Source organism: Catharus ustulatus, chromosome 11, assembly GCF_009819885.2.
Source record: "Catharus ustulatus isolate bCatUst1 chromosome 11, bCatUst1.pri.v2, whole genome shotgun sequence".
Lineage (NCBI taxonomy): Eukaryota > Metazoa > Chordata > Aves > Passeriformes > Turdidae > Catharus > Catharus ustulatus.
The window spans coordinates 21,049,236-21,061,246 of record NC_046231.1 but is presented as its reverse complement, the minus strand read 5'-3'; the positions used below and the strand labels follow the sequence as shown (position 1 = coordinate 21,061,246).

Sequence of the window (12,011 nt, the reverse complement as noted above, 5' to 3'; positions counted from 1 at the left end):
CCGAACCGGGGCTGGGGGGTCCGAACCGGGGCTGGGGGCTCATATCCAGGGGGAGCCGTCGGGGCGGTGCCGCGGGGCGGGTCCGGCCGGTGCGGCCCCACCTGCCCGAGCGCTGTCGCTGTCGCGGTGTCGCTGTCGCGGTGGCCGCGGCGATGTCGCTCGGGGGGTCGCGGCCGCGGGGCCGGCGGGCAGCGGGGGGGTGGGCACCGTGCGCGGCGCTGGCGCTGGGCTGGGCGCTGGGCTGGGCGCTGGGCGCGGAGCCCCCGCACCGCTGCCGCCCCGACACCGCGCTGCTGCCGCCGCCGCTCCGCCGCCTCGGGGGCTCCGCGCTGCTCCGCGCCGCCGTCCCGCGCCTCCCCCGCGGTGCTTGGAGCCCCTGCCAGCTGTACCGGTACCCCCCCGGAGCCCCCCGCCCCAACGGCACCGGGCCCTGCACCCGCGGCTGGCACTACGCGCTGCCCGCCGCCGGCCTCCGCGCAAACCTCGTCACTCAGGTGGGGTCGGGCTGGTGGCACTCGGGGGGGGTCCCGGGGTTGGGGAGAGGGGGGGACCCCCGGGCCTGGGGCAGTGTGTGGTGCTGGAGGGGGCTGAGGGGTCCCTGGGTGAGGGAGGGATTGAGGGAGGGTCCCGGGAATGCTGCGGGAAACCTGCGAGGAGGCGGGGGGAACAAACTGGGGAGTCCCAGGCACCAGAGCAAGCTGGGGACTGCAGGAAGGACCCCACGGGAAAGTCCTGGATGTGCAGGGGGGAGCAAGGTGAGCGACCCCATGGAGGGGGTTTGGGGCTGGCTGGGGCCACAAGGGTGCTGAGGGGCTGGAGGGTGTCCAGGGCTCCTGCAATCCCCGGTACATCTCCTCACATCTGTCCCCACGTTTCTGTTTGTGGGGTGGGGGCTCTCCAGAAGCCCTCCAGCCCCATCCACCCCAGTCAGGGGCAGTGTCAGGGGTCTGCCAAGCCCCCCACGCTGACACCTCCCTGCTGTCCCCCGCAGTGGGACCTGGTGTGTGCCTCACGCTGGAAGGTGCCCCTGGAGCAGACCACGCAGCTGCTGGGCTGGACCCTGGGCAGTGTCACCGCCGGCCTGGCCTGTGACAGGTAATGGGGGTCCCCGGGCAGCCCCCGCGGGAGGGGGCACCGTGCCCAGCCCCTCTCACAGCCCGTCCCTGGCAGGTTCGGCCGCCGTCCCACCTTCCTGCTGGCCCTGGCGCTGGCCGTGCCCGTGGGCCTCGGCGTGGCACTGGCCACGGACTTCCTCATGGTGCTGGTGGCACGGCTGCTCTTCGGGGCCGCGCTGGCAGGAGCCTTCCTCGCCCTCTACGTGGCCCGTGAGTGAGGGGGGCGCCCGGAGGGATGTGGGGGCTGCGGGCTGTGGGATGTTCCGGGGTGCGGGATGCTCTGGAATGCAGGATGCTCCAGGTGCAGGATGCTCCAGGTGCGGGATGCTCCAGGTGTCCTTGGCACCCACTGCAGCCCCCTCACCCCCGCCAGGGCTGGAGCTGTGTGAGCCCCCGCACCGGCTGGGGGTGACAATGGTGGCCGGATTCTTCTGGATTGCCGGGGAGCTGCTGCTGCCGGGGCTGGCGCTGCTGTGCCGGAACTGGCGGGTGCTGCAGGGCGCTGTCACCATGATCCTGGCCCTGCTGGCTGCCTGCTGGTGGTAAGGACCCGCCGGGCAGGGGGCTGCGAGGGGCTGGGCTGTGCCCCGGGGCTGGTGCCAAGCTGTTCCCGGCCCGGCACACCCTGCCCAGGGCCAGGGTGGGGATCAAAGGCCAGCCGGGGCTCTCCAGAGGAGCAGGCCCCCCACCCTGGGTAAATGTTTGCTCAGGTTTGAAGCTGAGGGTTTCTGGGCAGCGTTGCTTTGAAGCCGGGTGGGAAGGTCAGTGCTGGAGGGTGGCCAGGCCCATGGGGAGCCCCGTGACCTGACACTCGTGCTCCAGGTGCCCGGCGCTGCTGCTGGAGTCTCCGCGCTGGCTGCTGGCCACGCGGCAACCGGAGAGGGCCAGGAAGACCCTGCAGGCGCTGGCCGAAGACGACTGCCCCCAGGACAGCCTCCTCACAGGTGCGTGGGGGGCGATCAGCCCCGTTCCCAAAGCCCTGGTGGTGGGGATGGTGAAGCAGAGCCGGCTCCATGCTGGGCTCCCTTCTCCCGGCAGAACTGGAGGCCCTGTCCGAGGAGCCCCCGCGGCCCCGGTACCACTCTGTGTGTGAGATCTGCAGCTCCAGGGTCATCTGGAAGAACGGCGTCATCCTCGGCTTCGCGGCGTGAGCGGCGGGGCGTGTGGCCGGGGTGGCCGTGGGCTGGGGGGTCCCGCTCGCCGCCCCCTGACCCCGCTGTCCCTCAGGTTCATCGGCTCGGGCATCCGCCACTGCTTCACCCGCAACCTGGTCCCGCACCTGCCCCACTTCTTCTCCTCGCACCTGGCGCTGGTGGGCACCGAGGCGGCCGCCTGTCTCTTCGTGTGCCTGACAGCCGAGCGCTTCGGGCGCCGCGCCATCCTCCTGCTCTGCACCGTCCTCACCGGCATCTCCTCCCTCCTGCTGCTCGCCCTCACCCAGTGTAAGACCCCCACAGACCCCCGGGACGCAGCCCCCGGCCGGGGGGAAGAGAGGGCAGTGCAGGATTTGTCCGCTGATGTGCTTCACCCCCTCGCAGACCTGCTGGAGCTCATCGTGCTGACCCTGTCCGTGGTGGGCACGGCCGCCTCCCACGCCGTCACCATGCTCAGCATCTTCTTCGCCAGCGAGGTTCTCCCCACCGTGGTCAGGTAAGGGGGAGCTGCCCTCCTCTTGTGCCACCCCAGAGAAGGGGACACGGGGCAGGGCCCCTCTGAGCGTGTTCCTCCCGCAGGGGCGCCGGGCTCGGCCTGGTCCTGGGGGCCAATTTCGTGGGCAAAGCCGCGGCTCCCATCACCGCCATCCCCAACAGCCGCGGCTTCTTCCTGCACCACGTCGTGTTCGCCTCCTTCGCCATCCTGGCGGTGCTCAGCATCATGTTACTGCCCGAGAGCCAGGGCCGCAGCCTGCCCCAGTCCCTGCAGGACGGCGAGAGCCAGCGCCGGCCGCCCCTGTTCCGCCGCCCCCCCCGCGAGGACCACCTGCCCCTGCTGGCCCCCCACGCCATCCCCCACGGCTACTCCGGCCTGGCCTCCTCCACCAAGAGGATGCTGCGCTCCCCGGACCCTCCCCGCGAGATGTAGCCGTGCCCCCCTGGGGCTCTCCCTGCTGCAGGGTGGGACCCCCGCCCCGGGATGTTTTGGGGGCAGCAGGACCCGTGCTGTGGGTGGGCTGGGGGAGCAGCGCCCGCCCCGCGGTGGGGCCGGATCCTGCCCCAGGAGCAGCGGTGCTGGGAGCCCTGGGGCGGGGGTGAAGCCCCCCGGGGGTGCTGCCGGCTCCCAATAAAAGTGCCTTGTTTCTACGGGCTGCTGTGGGGGGGTCACACAGCCCCGCCACCGACCCCGCTCTTTATTGTGGGGGTCTCCTCGCCCCCTCCCCAGCTGTGTGGGGCTCACCCGGGCTCTGCGGGGTGTGTGAGTGGGCAGCCCCCGCACGGAGCGCCCTCGTTGCACACGCGTGTGCAAAGCCGCTCCAGCCGCGCATCCCGTGCGGGTCCGTAGGTGAAGCCGCTGCCTCTGGGCATCTCCTCCGCGTGTGCGGGTGTTTGTGTGGGAGCTGCCCGCTGCCCCGTCCCTCCCTGGGCAGAGGGGTGCCCCTCCTGCCCCCCATCCCCGCTAGTGCCCGTACAGGTCGGCCAGGCGGCGGAAGCGGGGCCCCCACTCGTTCAGGTAATCGTAGTCCTGGTCCTCGTCCGTCAGGCTGGACACGATGGAGCTGAGGGGGCTGGCGACCGAGCCCGAGCCCTCGTAGTCGTAGATCAGGGCGGTGTCATAGGGGGGCACGCTGGGGTCGCTGTCAGCCGCCTCCAGCCCCTGCAGGGACAGGGGGGTCACCGCCAGCCCGGCGGCGATGGGGGACGGAGGGCGGGGGTGCCGGGCCCTGACCCACCTCATTGATGAAATCCTCGATGTCGGAGGGGCTGCTGGGCAGCTTGCGGGGGCCTATGGGGGTCCCGGAGCTGAGCGGGGCGTCCCTGCGCAGGGGAGGCTTGGCCCGGGGGGAGAAGAGCTCGGGGTGCCGGAGCTGGTTGATGTCGTAGGCGTCCTGCAGGGCCGGGAGGGGTTCAGAGGTGCAGGGCGGAGCTGCGGACCCCCGGGACCCCCCTGCCATGGGGTCCTGCTCACCTGGTCCTCCTCACCCCCGCCCTGCTCGTCGTAGTTGAGGATGTTGTCGCGCATGTCGTCCCGGGAGCGCTGCAGGAGCCCCTTGCGCAGAGCCCGGCGGCGCCCGCGCACCCGCGCAGCGCCCAGAGCCGCCAGCACTGCGGGGACAGGGGACACGGGACATGGGGACACGGGGACACGGGACACGGGACATGGGGACACGGGACATGGGACATGGGGACACGGGACACGGGACATGGGACATGGGACACGGGGACACGGGACACGGGGACGTGGGGACATGGGACATGGGACACGGGACATGGGACACGGGGACAGGGGACACGGGACATGGGACACGGGGACACGGGACACGGGACATGGGACACGGGACATGGGACACGGGACACGGGACATGGGGACACGAGTGAGGGCATGGGGAGGAACGGGCAGCACGGGATGATGGCTGGCGTGGGATGCAGTTGGGCTGGGAGACGGGATAGGGGTGGAGGCAGGGATTGGGATGCGATGGGAAATGAGGGAAATGGTTCCGGGGGTCTTGGCTGCGGTCAGCAGGGGTTGCTGGGTGCGAGGGAGGTGTTGAGGGCCGTGGGTGGGAGGCCAGGACCAGGATGAGGTGATGGTTGGGGGGTCAAGGTGTCAGAATGTACTGGTGGGGTTCGGGAGGGGTGACCAGGAGCAGCACAGGATGGAGGGGCGGGGTGGGATGGTGGGGGTCTCACTCACCAAGGAGGAGGATGGTGCTGCCCAGGATGATCATGAGCGCCCCGAGGGTGATGCCGGCCCCGGCGGTGGCCGCGGCCAGGGCCCCGTCCAGGCAGGTGCCGTCCCGGCCGCAGTGACACACCGAGACGTTCAGCAGCTGCTGCTGCTCCCGCGGGGGGGTCCCCGAGTCCCGGAGCAGCAGCGGCAGCGAGTAGAGCCCCTCGGGCAGCTCGGCCAGCACGGCCAGCACGGCGTGGGTCACTGTGGGGGTGGGCAGGGGGTGAGTGGGACCCTCAGCGCAGGACCCCCCTCCCCGGCTGCCCCTCACCATTGAAGCGGGCGAGGCTCCAGTTGCGGGCGAGCTGGGGGTGCTGGGGGCTGAGCTGGAAGTGGAAGGGCGCTCCATGGGGGGGCCGGTCATCGTCGGTGGCCCCCAGGAGCAGGGTCCCCCCGCGTCCCGGCCGCCCGCAGAGCACCCCGGCCGGCGGCTGCAGCTGCGGAGCGTGGTCGTTCACCTCCAGGATCTCGATGGAGAGGGTGCCGGTGGCCGAGAGCGGGGGCTCGGCTGGGGACAGAGCACAGGGGTCAGCGGGGGCAGCGGGAGCGAGGGGGCAGCAGCGGGGGCTCGGCCGCTCACCATCGTCGCGGGCGAGAACCAGGGCGATGTACCAGCCGCCCTGCAGGAAGGCGGACGGGTGCAGCAGCTCCCGCTTGGTGCGCACGGTGCCGCCGTGAGGGTCCAGCTGCAGCCAGTCCGCGGGGTCGTAGAGCAGCGCGTAGCTGCGGGAGAGGGGGTGCGTGAGACACCACCCCAAAACCCCCGCGGGTGCCGGGGGCGGTGGGAGCGGAGCGGGGCTCACCTGAGGGTCTGGATCTGGTGGGTGTCGGGGTCGCTGGCGGTGTAGGTGGTGATGGGGGTGCCCGGGGGTGTCCCCTCCAGGACGCTGATGCGCCGCGGGTTCTCGCGGAACACGGGAGCCTCGTTGACGTCCCGCACCCGCACCCGCACCGTGGCCAGCGCCCGGGGGCTGGCGGGGGCCGAGGGCTCCAGCGGCCGCTCGTTCTGCACCGACACCGTCAGCTCGAAGCGATCCCGCACCTCGTGGTCCAGCGGCTGCGGGAGGGGCCTGGGGTCAGCCGAGCCGTGGGACCCCCGCTGGCCCCGGCTGCCCCGTGCCCACCTTGACCACGGAGAGCACGCCGTCGTTGGTGTGCGGGTCGGTCCGGATGGCGAAAGCGCCCTCGGGGTCGCCCTCCAGGATGGTGAATTTGGCCAACCAGCTGGGCGAGCCTGCCAGGTCCTTGTCGTGCACGAAAACCTTGCCTACGTCCACACCGACCGCCTGCTCCTCAACCTCCATGGAGAACTGGGGGAGAGCGGTGTGGGATTGGACTCTGCCCCTTTGGGATGCTGCAGTGCCCCGGGGGGGACAGGTCCATCCTGCTGACCCCGGCACGCCCCCAAATCCCCCCCGGCTCTACCTCCTCCTTGGTGAACTCGGGAGGGTTGTCGTTGATGTCCTCCAGGTAGATGACGGCCATGGCCGTGGTGGTCAGCCCGTCCCCGGACATGTCGGCCGCCTGCACCGTCAGGTTGTACACCCCCATGGTCTGAGGGAATGAGGGGCCAGAGCTGAGCCCCTGCAGCCCCCAGGGAGTGCAGACATCCCTCAGCTGCTGCCCACCCACCCTGTCCCCACGCCTGGGTCTGCTCGCGGACGGAGCTGTGGTTTCACCGTGTGAGGAGTCCCAAATCCCGGTACCCAGCCCCAGTCCCCTGCAGGTGACCCCATCCCGCTACCTCGCGGTCGAGGCCGGGCCGTGCTGTGCAGATCTCCCCGGTGGTGGCGTTGATGCTGAACATTCCGGCAGCGCCCTGCTCCAGGATGGAATAGCGCAGCGCCGCGTTATCCGTGTCGGGGTCGTCGGCGTCGGTGGCATCCACTGTCATCACGCAGGTCCCTGTGCCCGCAGGACGCCCGGTGGGTGCTGGCACAGGGTGGCTCGGTGCCCCAGCCCAGCCCAGCCCCCCGGCCGGACCCACCTGGCTCAGCCCCCTCCACCACCCGCCCGGTGAACACGTCCTGCCGGAAGAGCGGCCGGTTGTCGTTCTGGTCCACCACGATGATCTCCAGGTCCGTGGGGTCCTCCAGGGTGACCCCACCCAGGTCCAGCGCGAAGGCTCTCAGCTGTGGGTGCAGAGCGGGGGTCGGGTCTGGCTGGGGACCCCAGGGAGGGGCTGTGGGCACCCAGGGACATCCTTACCCGGTAGCGGTCGTTCTCCTCCCGGTCCAGCATAGCGTTGAGGAAAACCTTCCCGCTGAACTTGTCGATGGAGAAGATGCCCAGGGGCTCCTCATCCACCCCCGGCCCTTTGATGCTGTAGATCACCCCTCCGGGCTGCTGCTTGTCTGACTTGATCTGCCCCAGGAAAATCAGGGCTGGGGGTCTGGGGGTGCCCCTGTGTAACCCCCTGCCCAAGGTGGAAGAGAGGGCGGGGGGCTCTCACCTACCTGCACCAGGAGGTGGGGGATGCGCTTGTGGTTCTCCGAGACGCTGATGGGGGGGATGACCCAGGCCCTCTTCACCCGCCGAGGAGCCTCGTGCTGCAGCCAGCCCTGGGGGGCTGAGGGGCCTGGCTGGGCTGGGTTGGCACCCTGAGAGGGACACGGGGCTGCCAGTGACCTCAGAACTCCGGAGTGGGGTGGAATTCCAGGGCAGCGGGCAGAGAGCTGCACTGGGCGGGGTGTGCACAGTGGGGTACGCTGCAGGGCTCAGTGCTGGGTCCCCCTGATGAGGCTGGGGCTGGGGGAATGCAGAGGCCACCCAGCTTCTCTGGGAGCTTCGTGTCAGTGTCCCCTGGTGCGATGGTGATGGGTGTCCCGCTGGGCTCACCAGGAAGGGGTGCCCCACAAATGATCCTGGTGGTGCCCTGGGTGTGGGCTGTGCCCCACAGCACCCCTGTGGCCTCCCCCCATGTCACTGTCGCCACATGGATGTGACAGCGAGGGTGGGGGGGGCAGGGATCAGTGCATGCAGCCGCCGCCCCCCCAGCTCCGTGCCAGCCTTGTCCCCTCCCCAAGGAGGGAGCACATCTGGGCAGCGCCAGCCTGGCACCCACATCTGTGCCCAGCTGTGCCTGCACCCCTGGCTGCAGGGGGGTCCCTGGAGCCCCAGGGGCCGCGTGTGTGTCCGATGGGGGATGGGGGAATGGGGCAGGGGAATGGCTGTGCCGGGGGTCCCTGGGGAGGGGGGTGTGAGGAGGGGGGGCTGGGTACCCGCCCCACGGGATGGGCAGGACCAGGGGCTGGTTCCGAGGCTCGGGGGCTGCGCTCTGGCCTCCGGGTCTTTTTTGGAGCCCTCCTCCAGCAGGAGAAACCCCCCCACCCCTCCCTGGGGGCCGCTGGGGCTGGGGGGTTCGGGATGTGAGGGAGGGGCGCTGGGGGCCCTGTTCCTGTGGGGGCTGCCCTGCAGATCCCCTTTTCTTCCCCTGCCCTGAGGCAGCCAAGCACAGAGCCCAGGCCAGAATCCCAAGGGCCCCATGTGGCTCAGGCCTGAGACCAGGATGAGGGGCTCTGGGGGGCGTGAGTGGGTAGAGGGGTGCAGGGAGGTCTGGGACTACAGCTGGGGTGGAAAAAAGAGGAGCAGGGTGTCTTTAAGTGCCTAACCCTCCCCCAGATCCCATCTCAGCCCATCCCGGTGGCAGGCGCAGGCAATGTGCCGGAGCCGCAGGCCCCCCCCTGCCTCGGCCATCTGTGGGGTGGGAAATGCCTCCAGAGGGGCCCCGAGCCCCCATCACCCCCAGCCCCATCCCCGATGCCCACAAGGACGAGTCTCCACGAGGTTTGGGGTCCGGCCACCCCCTGGATGCGCGTGCAGGCTCCCCATCCCAGGCAGCCCTCCTGGGGCACGGAGCTGCGGTCCCCATCCCCCGTGTCACCGCACCCCGTCCCCGCCGTGCCCGTGTCCCCGCACCCCTTACCCGAGCGCAGAGCGGGGCGAGCAGGCAGGCGAGGAGGAGCGGGGGGCCCATGGCGGAGCGGGGCACAGCCCGGCCGCCGGCCCCGAGCTAAAATAGCGGCGGGACTGGCTGAGTGACAGCACAAGTGCTGCGGGCACCCGACCCCCCCGCGGGCAGCTGGCCCCGCCGCCCCCGGCCCGCAGCCCCTGCCCTGCCCGGCCCGGCGGGGGCCCGACGGGGGAGATGCGGGGGGCGTGCAGGGATGTAAGGGGGCTCGGGGGGGTCCCCGCTGGCCGGGCCGGGGGAGCGCAGCCCCGGGCAGGGCGGGCGGAACGCGGCAGCTGCTGCCGGGCGCGCTCCGGGGATGCCGCGACGGGGCGGGCGGGAGGGGGAGAGCCGGGCCCGCTGCCCCCCCGGTGCTCCGGCGCCGGGACAAGGACCGGCATCGGCACCGGCACCAGCACAGGGACCGAGACAGGAACAGGGACCGACACCGACAGTGGGACAGGAGCCTGGAGCTGGGCCTGGAGCTGGAGCTGGAGCTGGACCGGGACCTGGACCGGGACAGGGAGCGAGAGAGGGACCGGGACCGGTTCTTCCCTTCTCTCTCGGCCGCGCTCCCATCGGGGCGATCCCTCCCGTCTATTCCCGGCCATTCCCGGTGCCGGTGCCCTCGGTGCTGGTGTCGGGACCCGTCCCAGTGCGGAGTCGGGAGCGGGACCGGCAGCTCCCGCGGTCTCCCGGTCCCGGTGGGTTCCCACCGGGCGGGGGCTGCTCCGGGAGTCCCGACAAAGCTCTCGGGCCCGCTGTCTGTCCTGGTACTGTCCCCCGACCCCACGGTCCCGGTGCTTCCTCCGACCCCCGTGAGCAGCCCCGGTGCTGCCCTGGACCCCCGGTGCCGGTGTTTCCCCTGATCCCGATCCTGGTGTTTCCCCCGGCCCCGGTGCTGATCCCGCTGTCCCCCCCGATCCCCGGTGCCGGTCCCGGTGCCACCGCCGTGCCGTGGCACCAGGTGGCAGCATCGTCCCGGCCACCAGCCCCGGCCCCGGCGGTTCCCGCAGCCCGGGGAGCAGCACCGGGAGCGCTCCCCGCCCGGCAGTGCGGGGTGCCGGGGGTCCCGGGGCAGCAGCCAGGGACAGCAGCGACCTCCGGCCAGGGCGAAGGGGTCGAGGGGTTCTTGCCCTCCCGGGAAACAGAGTCCTGGGCCTGGCGAGGAAGTGTGGTGTGACAAGGTGTGGGTGACACTGGTGGCATCACCCGCCCAGCACTGCCCCTTCCTGGGAATAAATGCCCTCGGTGCCCTCCCGGTGCGGTCAGCAGCGCGGGGATGGGGAACAAGGCGTGGGAAAAGGAGGGATGCAGGTGTCCTGTCCGCACCCCGGAGCCGAGCGGTGGTGGCAGGGCTGTCGGTGTCCCCAAGGACGCGTCAGGAACGGCGAACACCGCTGACCCGCGGCGTGGCCGGGCCGTGGCGAGGGCAGGGCGCTCGCTTGCCCGTCCGTGTGCCCGATGCCATCGCTCAGCAGCGCTGCCCCGTCACCCCGCATCAGTGTCAGGGCGAGCAGCGGCCCCGGCAGAGCTGGCCCGGGGTCCCGGCGCTGCCCCTGACCCTGACGCGCCGTGGCAGCGGGGCGGCCGAGCAGATGTTCGCTGCCACCGGCACCGCGGCGGGGGTGGCAGACGTGACAGGCTGTGACAAGGCGCTAGCCCCGCTCGTGGGGACGGGGCTGCTGGTGGCTGCTGCCACCCCTTGCTGTCCCTGCACTGACACCCCCTGCCCCTGCAATCCTGCGGTGCAGGGATTTGGGGTCCAAGCAGAACCAGCCCAGGATTACAATTCCCCTGCTGCTCTGCGTGCTGGGCCACCGTGTTTTGGAGGGTTCCCCCTCTCAGGTGACATCCAGCAGGGTAAGTGTCAGAGCTGTTGGGACCAGTTGTAGCCCTCCGTGTGTACTGGGACCAGTCACGTCTCTTATGGGGGTGCAGCTGGACCCGTCACGCTCCCGGTGTGGCACCAGCCACGTCCCTCACGTGTGGCACAGTGGGACCAGCTGTGACCCCAGTGCAGCCACTGGGGGAGTCAGGGCAGTGCCCAGGAGGGCAGAGGGAGCAGCTGGGAGTGCAGAGGTGCCAGCGCAGCCCCATAAAGCCAGCGGAGCTTGGATTTTATATGGCAATAAAAGATAATGTCGGCTATAAAGCGCTAGAGCAGGTCCTGGCGTGCCGATCTGGGGGGGCACAGAGGGGTGGGCAGCCCCCAGCTCCCCAGGGACACCCCAGCAGGACAAAACCCCTCGGGGCTCGGGGTCCCCAGCTGGCCCACGGTTGGGGACACCCCCAGTGCTGTCCAGGCTGAGGTTATGGTCAATGCATTAAAGCCGCTGCTTTGGGTTACTGTTGTTTTTGTTGTTGTTTCAGTGGTTTTATTGGGCGATGCTGGGCCGGCCCTGGCAGCCCCTAATGAAGGAGATTGATGGCTTAATCGCCCGCAGCCATTACGGGGTAATTGAATGGTTGTGTACATATGATCCGACCGTCAATGCCGATGTGCCCGGAAAGCGAAGTGCCCAGAGCTGGGGGCACACACAGAGCACCCCCTGCACCCCGAGGGATGCAGCGTGGGGGGATCAGAGCCCACAGCCTCGGGACCCCCATCCATCCCCTGTCCTGGCTCTGTGGGTGCTCGGGACCCCCATCCATCCCCTGTCCTGGCTCTGTGGGTGTTCCTGGAGGTGTCCAGGTTCATCCGGTGGCACTGGGTCACCCCACCCCATCCCCACCCAGCTCAGCTCCCAGCCAGGCCACGGTGCCCAGGCGTTTTAACGAGGTTTTTAATTAACAGGTCCCACCTAGAGGGATGAATGGGAGTGGGAGCATCAGGGTCCAGCACAGCCCCAAACCGGGGGTCAGCCCTGAGCACCCTCCCTGCGGGAATCCCCAAGGAACAAACCTGGCAGAGCCCCAGGCAGGTCCCTGCGCCGAGGTGTGAGTCAAACTCCTCATTTTGTGTGTGACAGCCAGGTGTTTTACAGTATTTGCTACCTGTGATCATCCATCAAAGCAATCGATAGCGTTCCTGCAGAGTTTTATTAATGATCTTGTCACCG

The 12,011-nt window shown here is 70.2% G+C and overlaps 2 protein-coding genes across 3 annotated transcripts; one reads left to right on the top strand and one right to left on the bottom strand.

The window, feature by feature from the left end:
* Nucleotides 1-994: 994 nt before the first annotated feature.
* LOC117001672 (putative solute carrier family 22 member 31) lies at nucleotides 995-3,418 on the top strand. 2 transcript variants are annotated; one of them, XM_042779644.1, is made up of 8 exons: nucleotides 995-1,095; nucleotides 1,171-1,325; nucleotides 1,489-1,657; nucleotides 1,938-2,059; nucleotides 2,154-2,262; nucleotides 2,343-2,557; nucleotides 2,654-2,765; nucleotides 2,849-3,418. In XM_042779644.1, the coding sequence occupies exons 2-8, from the start codon at nucleotides 1,256-1,258 to the stop codon at nucleotides 3,195-3,197; spliced, it is 1,146 nt and encodes a 381-aa protein (XP_042635578.1). In that variant the 5' UTR covers nucleotides 995-1,095; nucleotides 1,171-1,255; the 3' UTR covers nucleotides 3,198-3,418. The 2 variants fall into 2 exon arrangements, with proteins under 2 accessions (XP_042635578.1, XP_032926029.1); XM_033070138.1 differs by having other exon boundaries at nucleotides 1,938-2,063; nucleotides 2,119-2,262.
* Nucleotides 3,419-3,514: 96 nt separating this feature from the next.
* Nucleotides 3,515-8,976, bottom strand: LOC117001637 (cadherin-15-like). The gene is made up of 14 exons (XM_033070089.2): nucleotides 8,926-8,976; nucleotides 7,457-7,600; nucleotides 7,209-7,364; nucleotides 6,988-7,132; nucleotides 6,745-6,905; nucleotides 6,426-6,554; nucleotides 6,125-6,310; nucleotides 5,804-6,057; nucleotides 5,581-5,723; nucleotides 5,272-5,508; nucleotides 4,965-5,204; nucleotides 4,239-4,375; nucleotides 4,003-4,158; nucleotides 3,515-3,926 (listed from the first exon to the last, which is right to left on the bottom strand). The coding sequence occupies exons 1-14, from the start codon at nucleotides 8,974-8,976 to the stop codon at nucleotides 3,729-3,731; spliced, it is 2,337 nt and encodes a 778-aa protein (XP_032925980.1). The 3' UTR covers nucleotides 3,515-3,728.
* Between the last annotated feature and the right edge of the window lie 3,035 nt (nucleotides 8,977-12,011).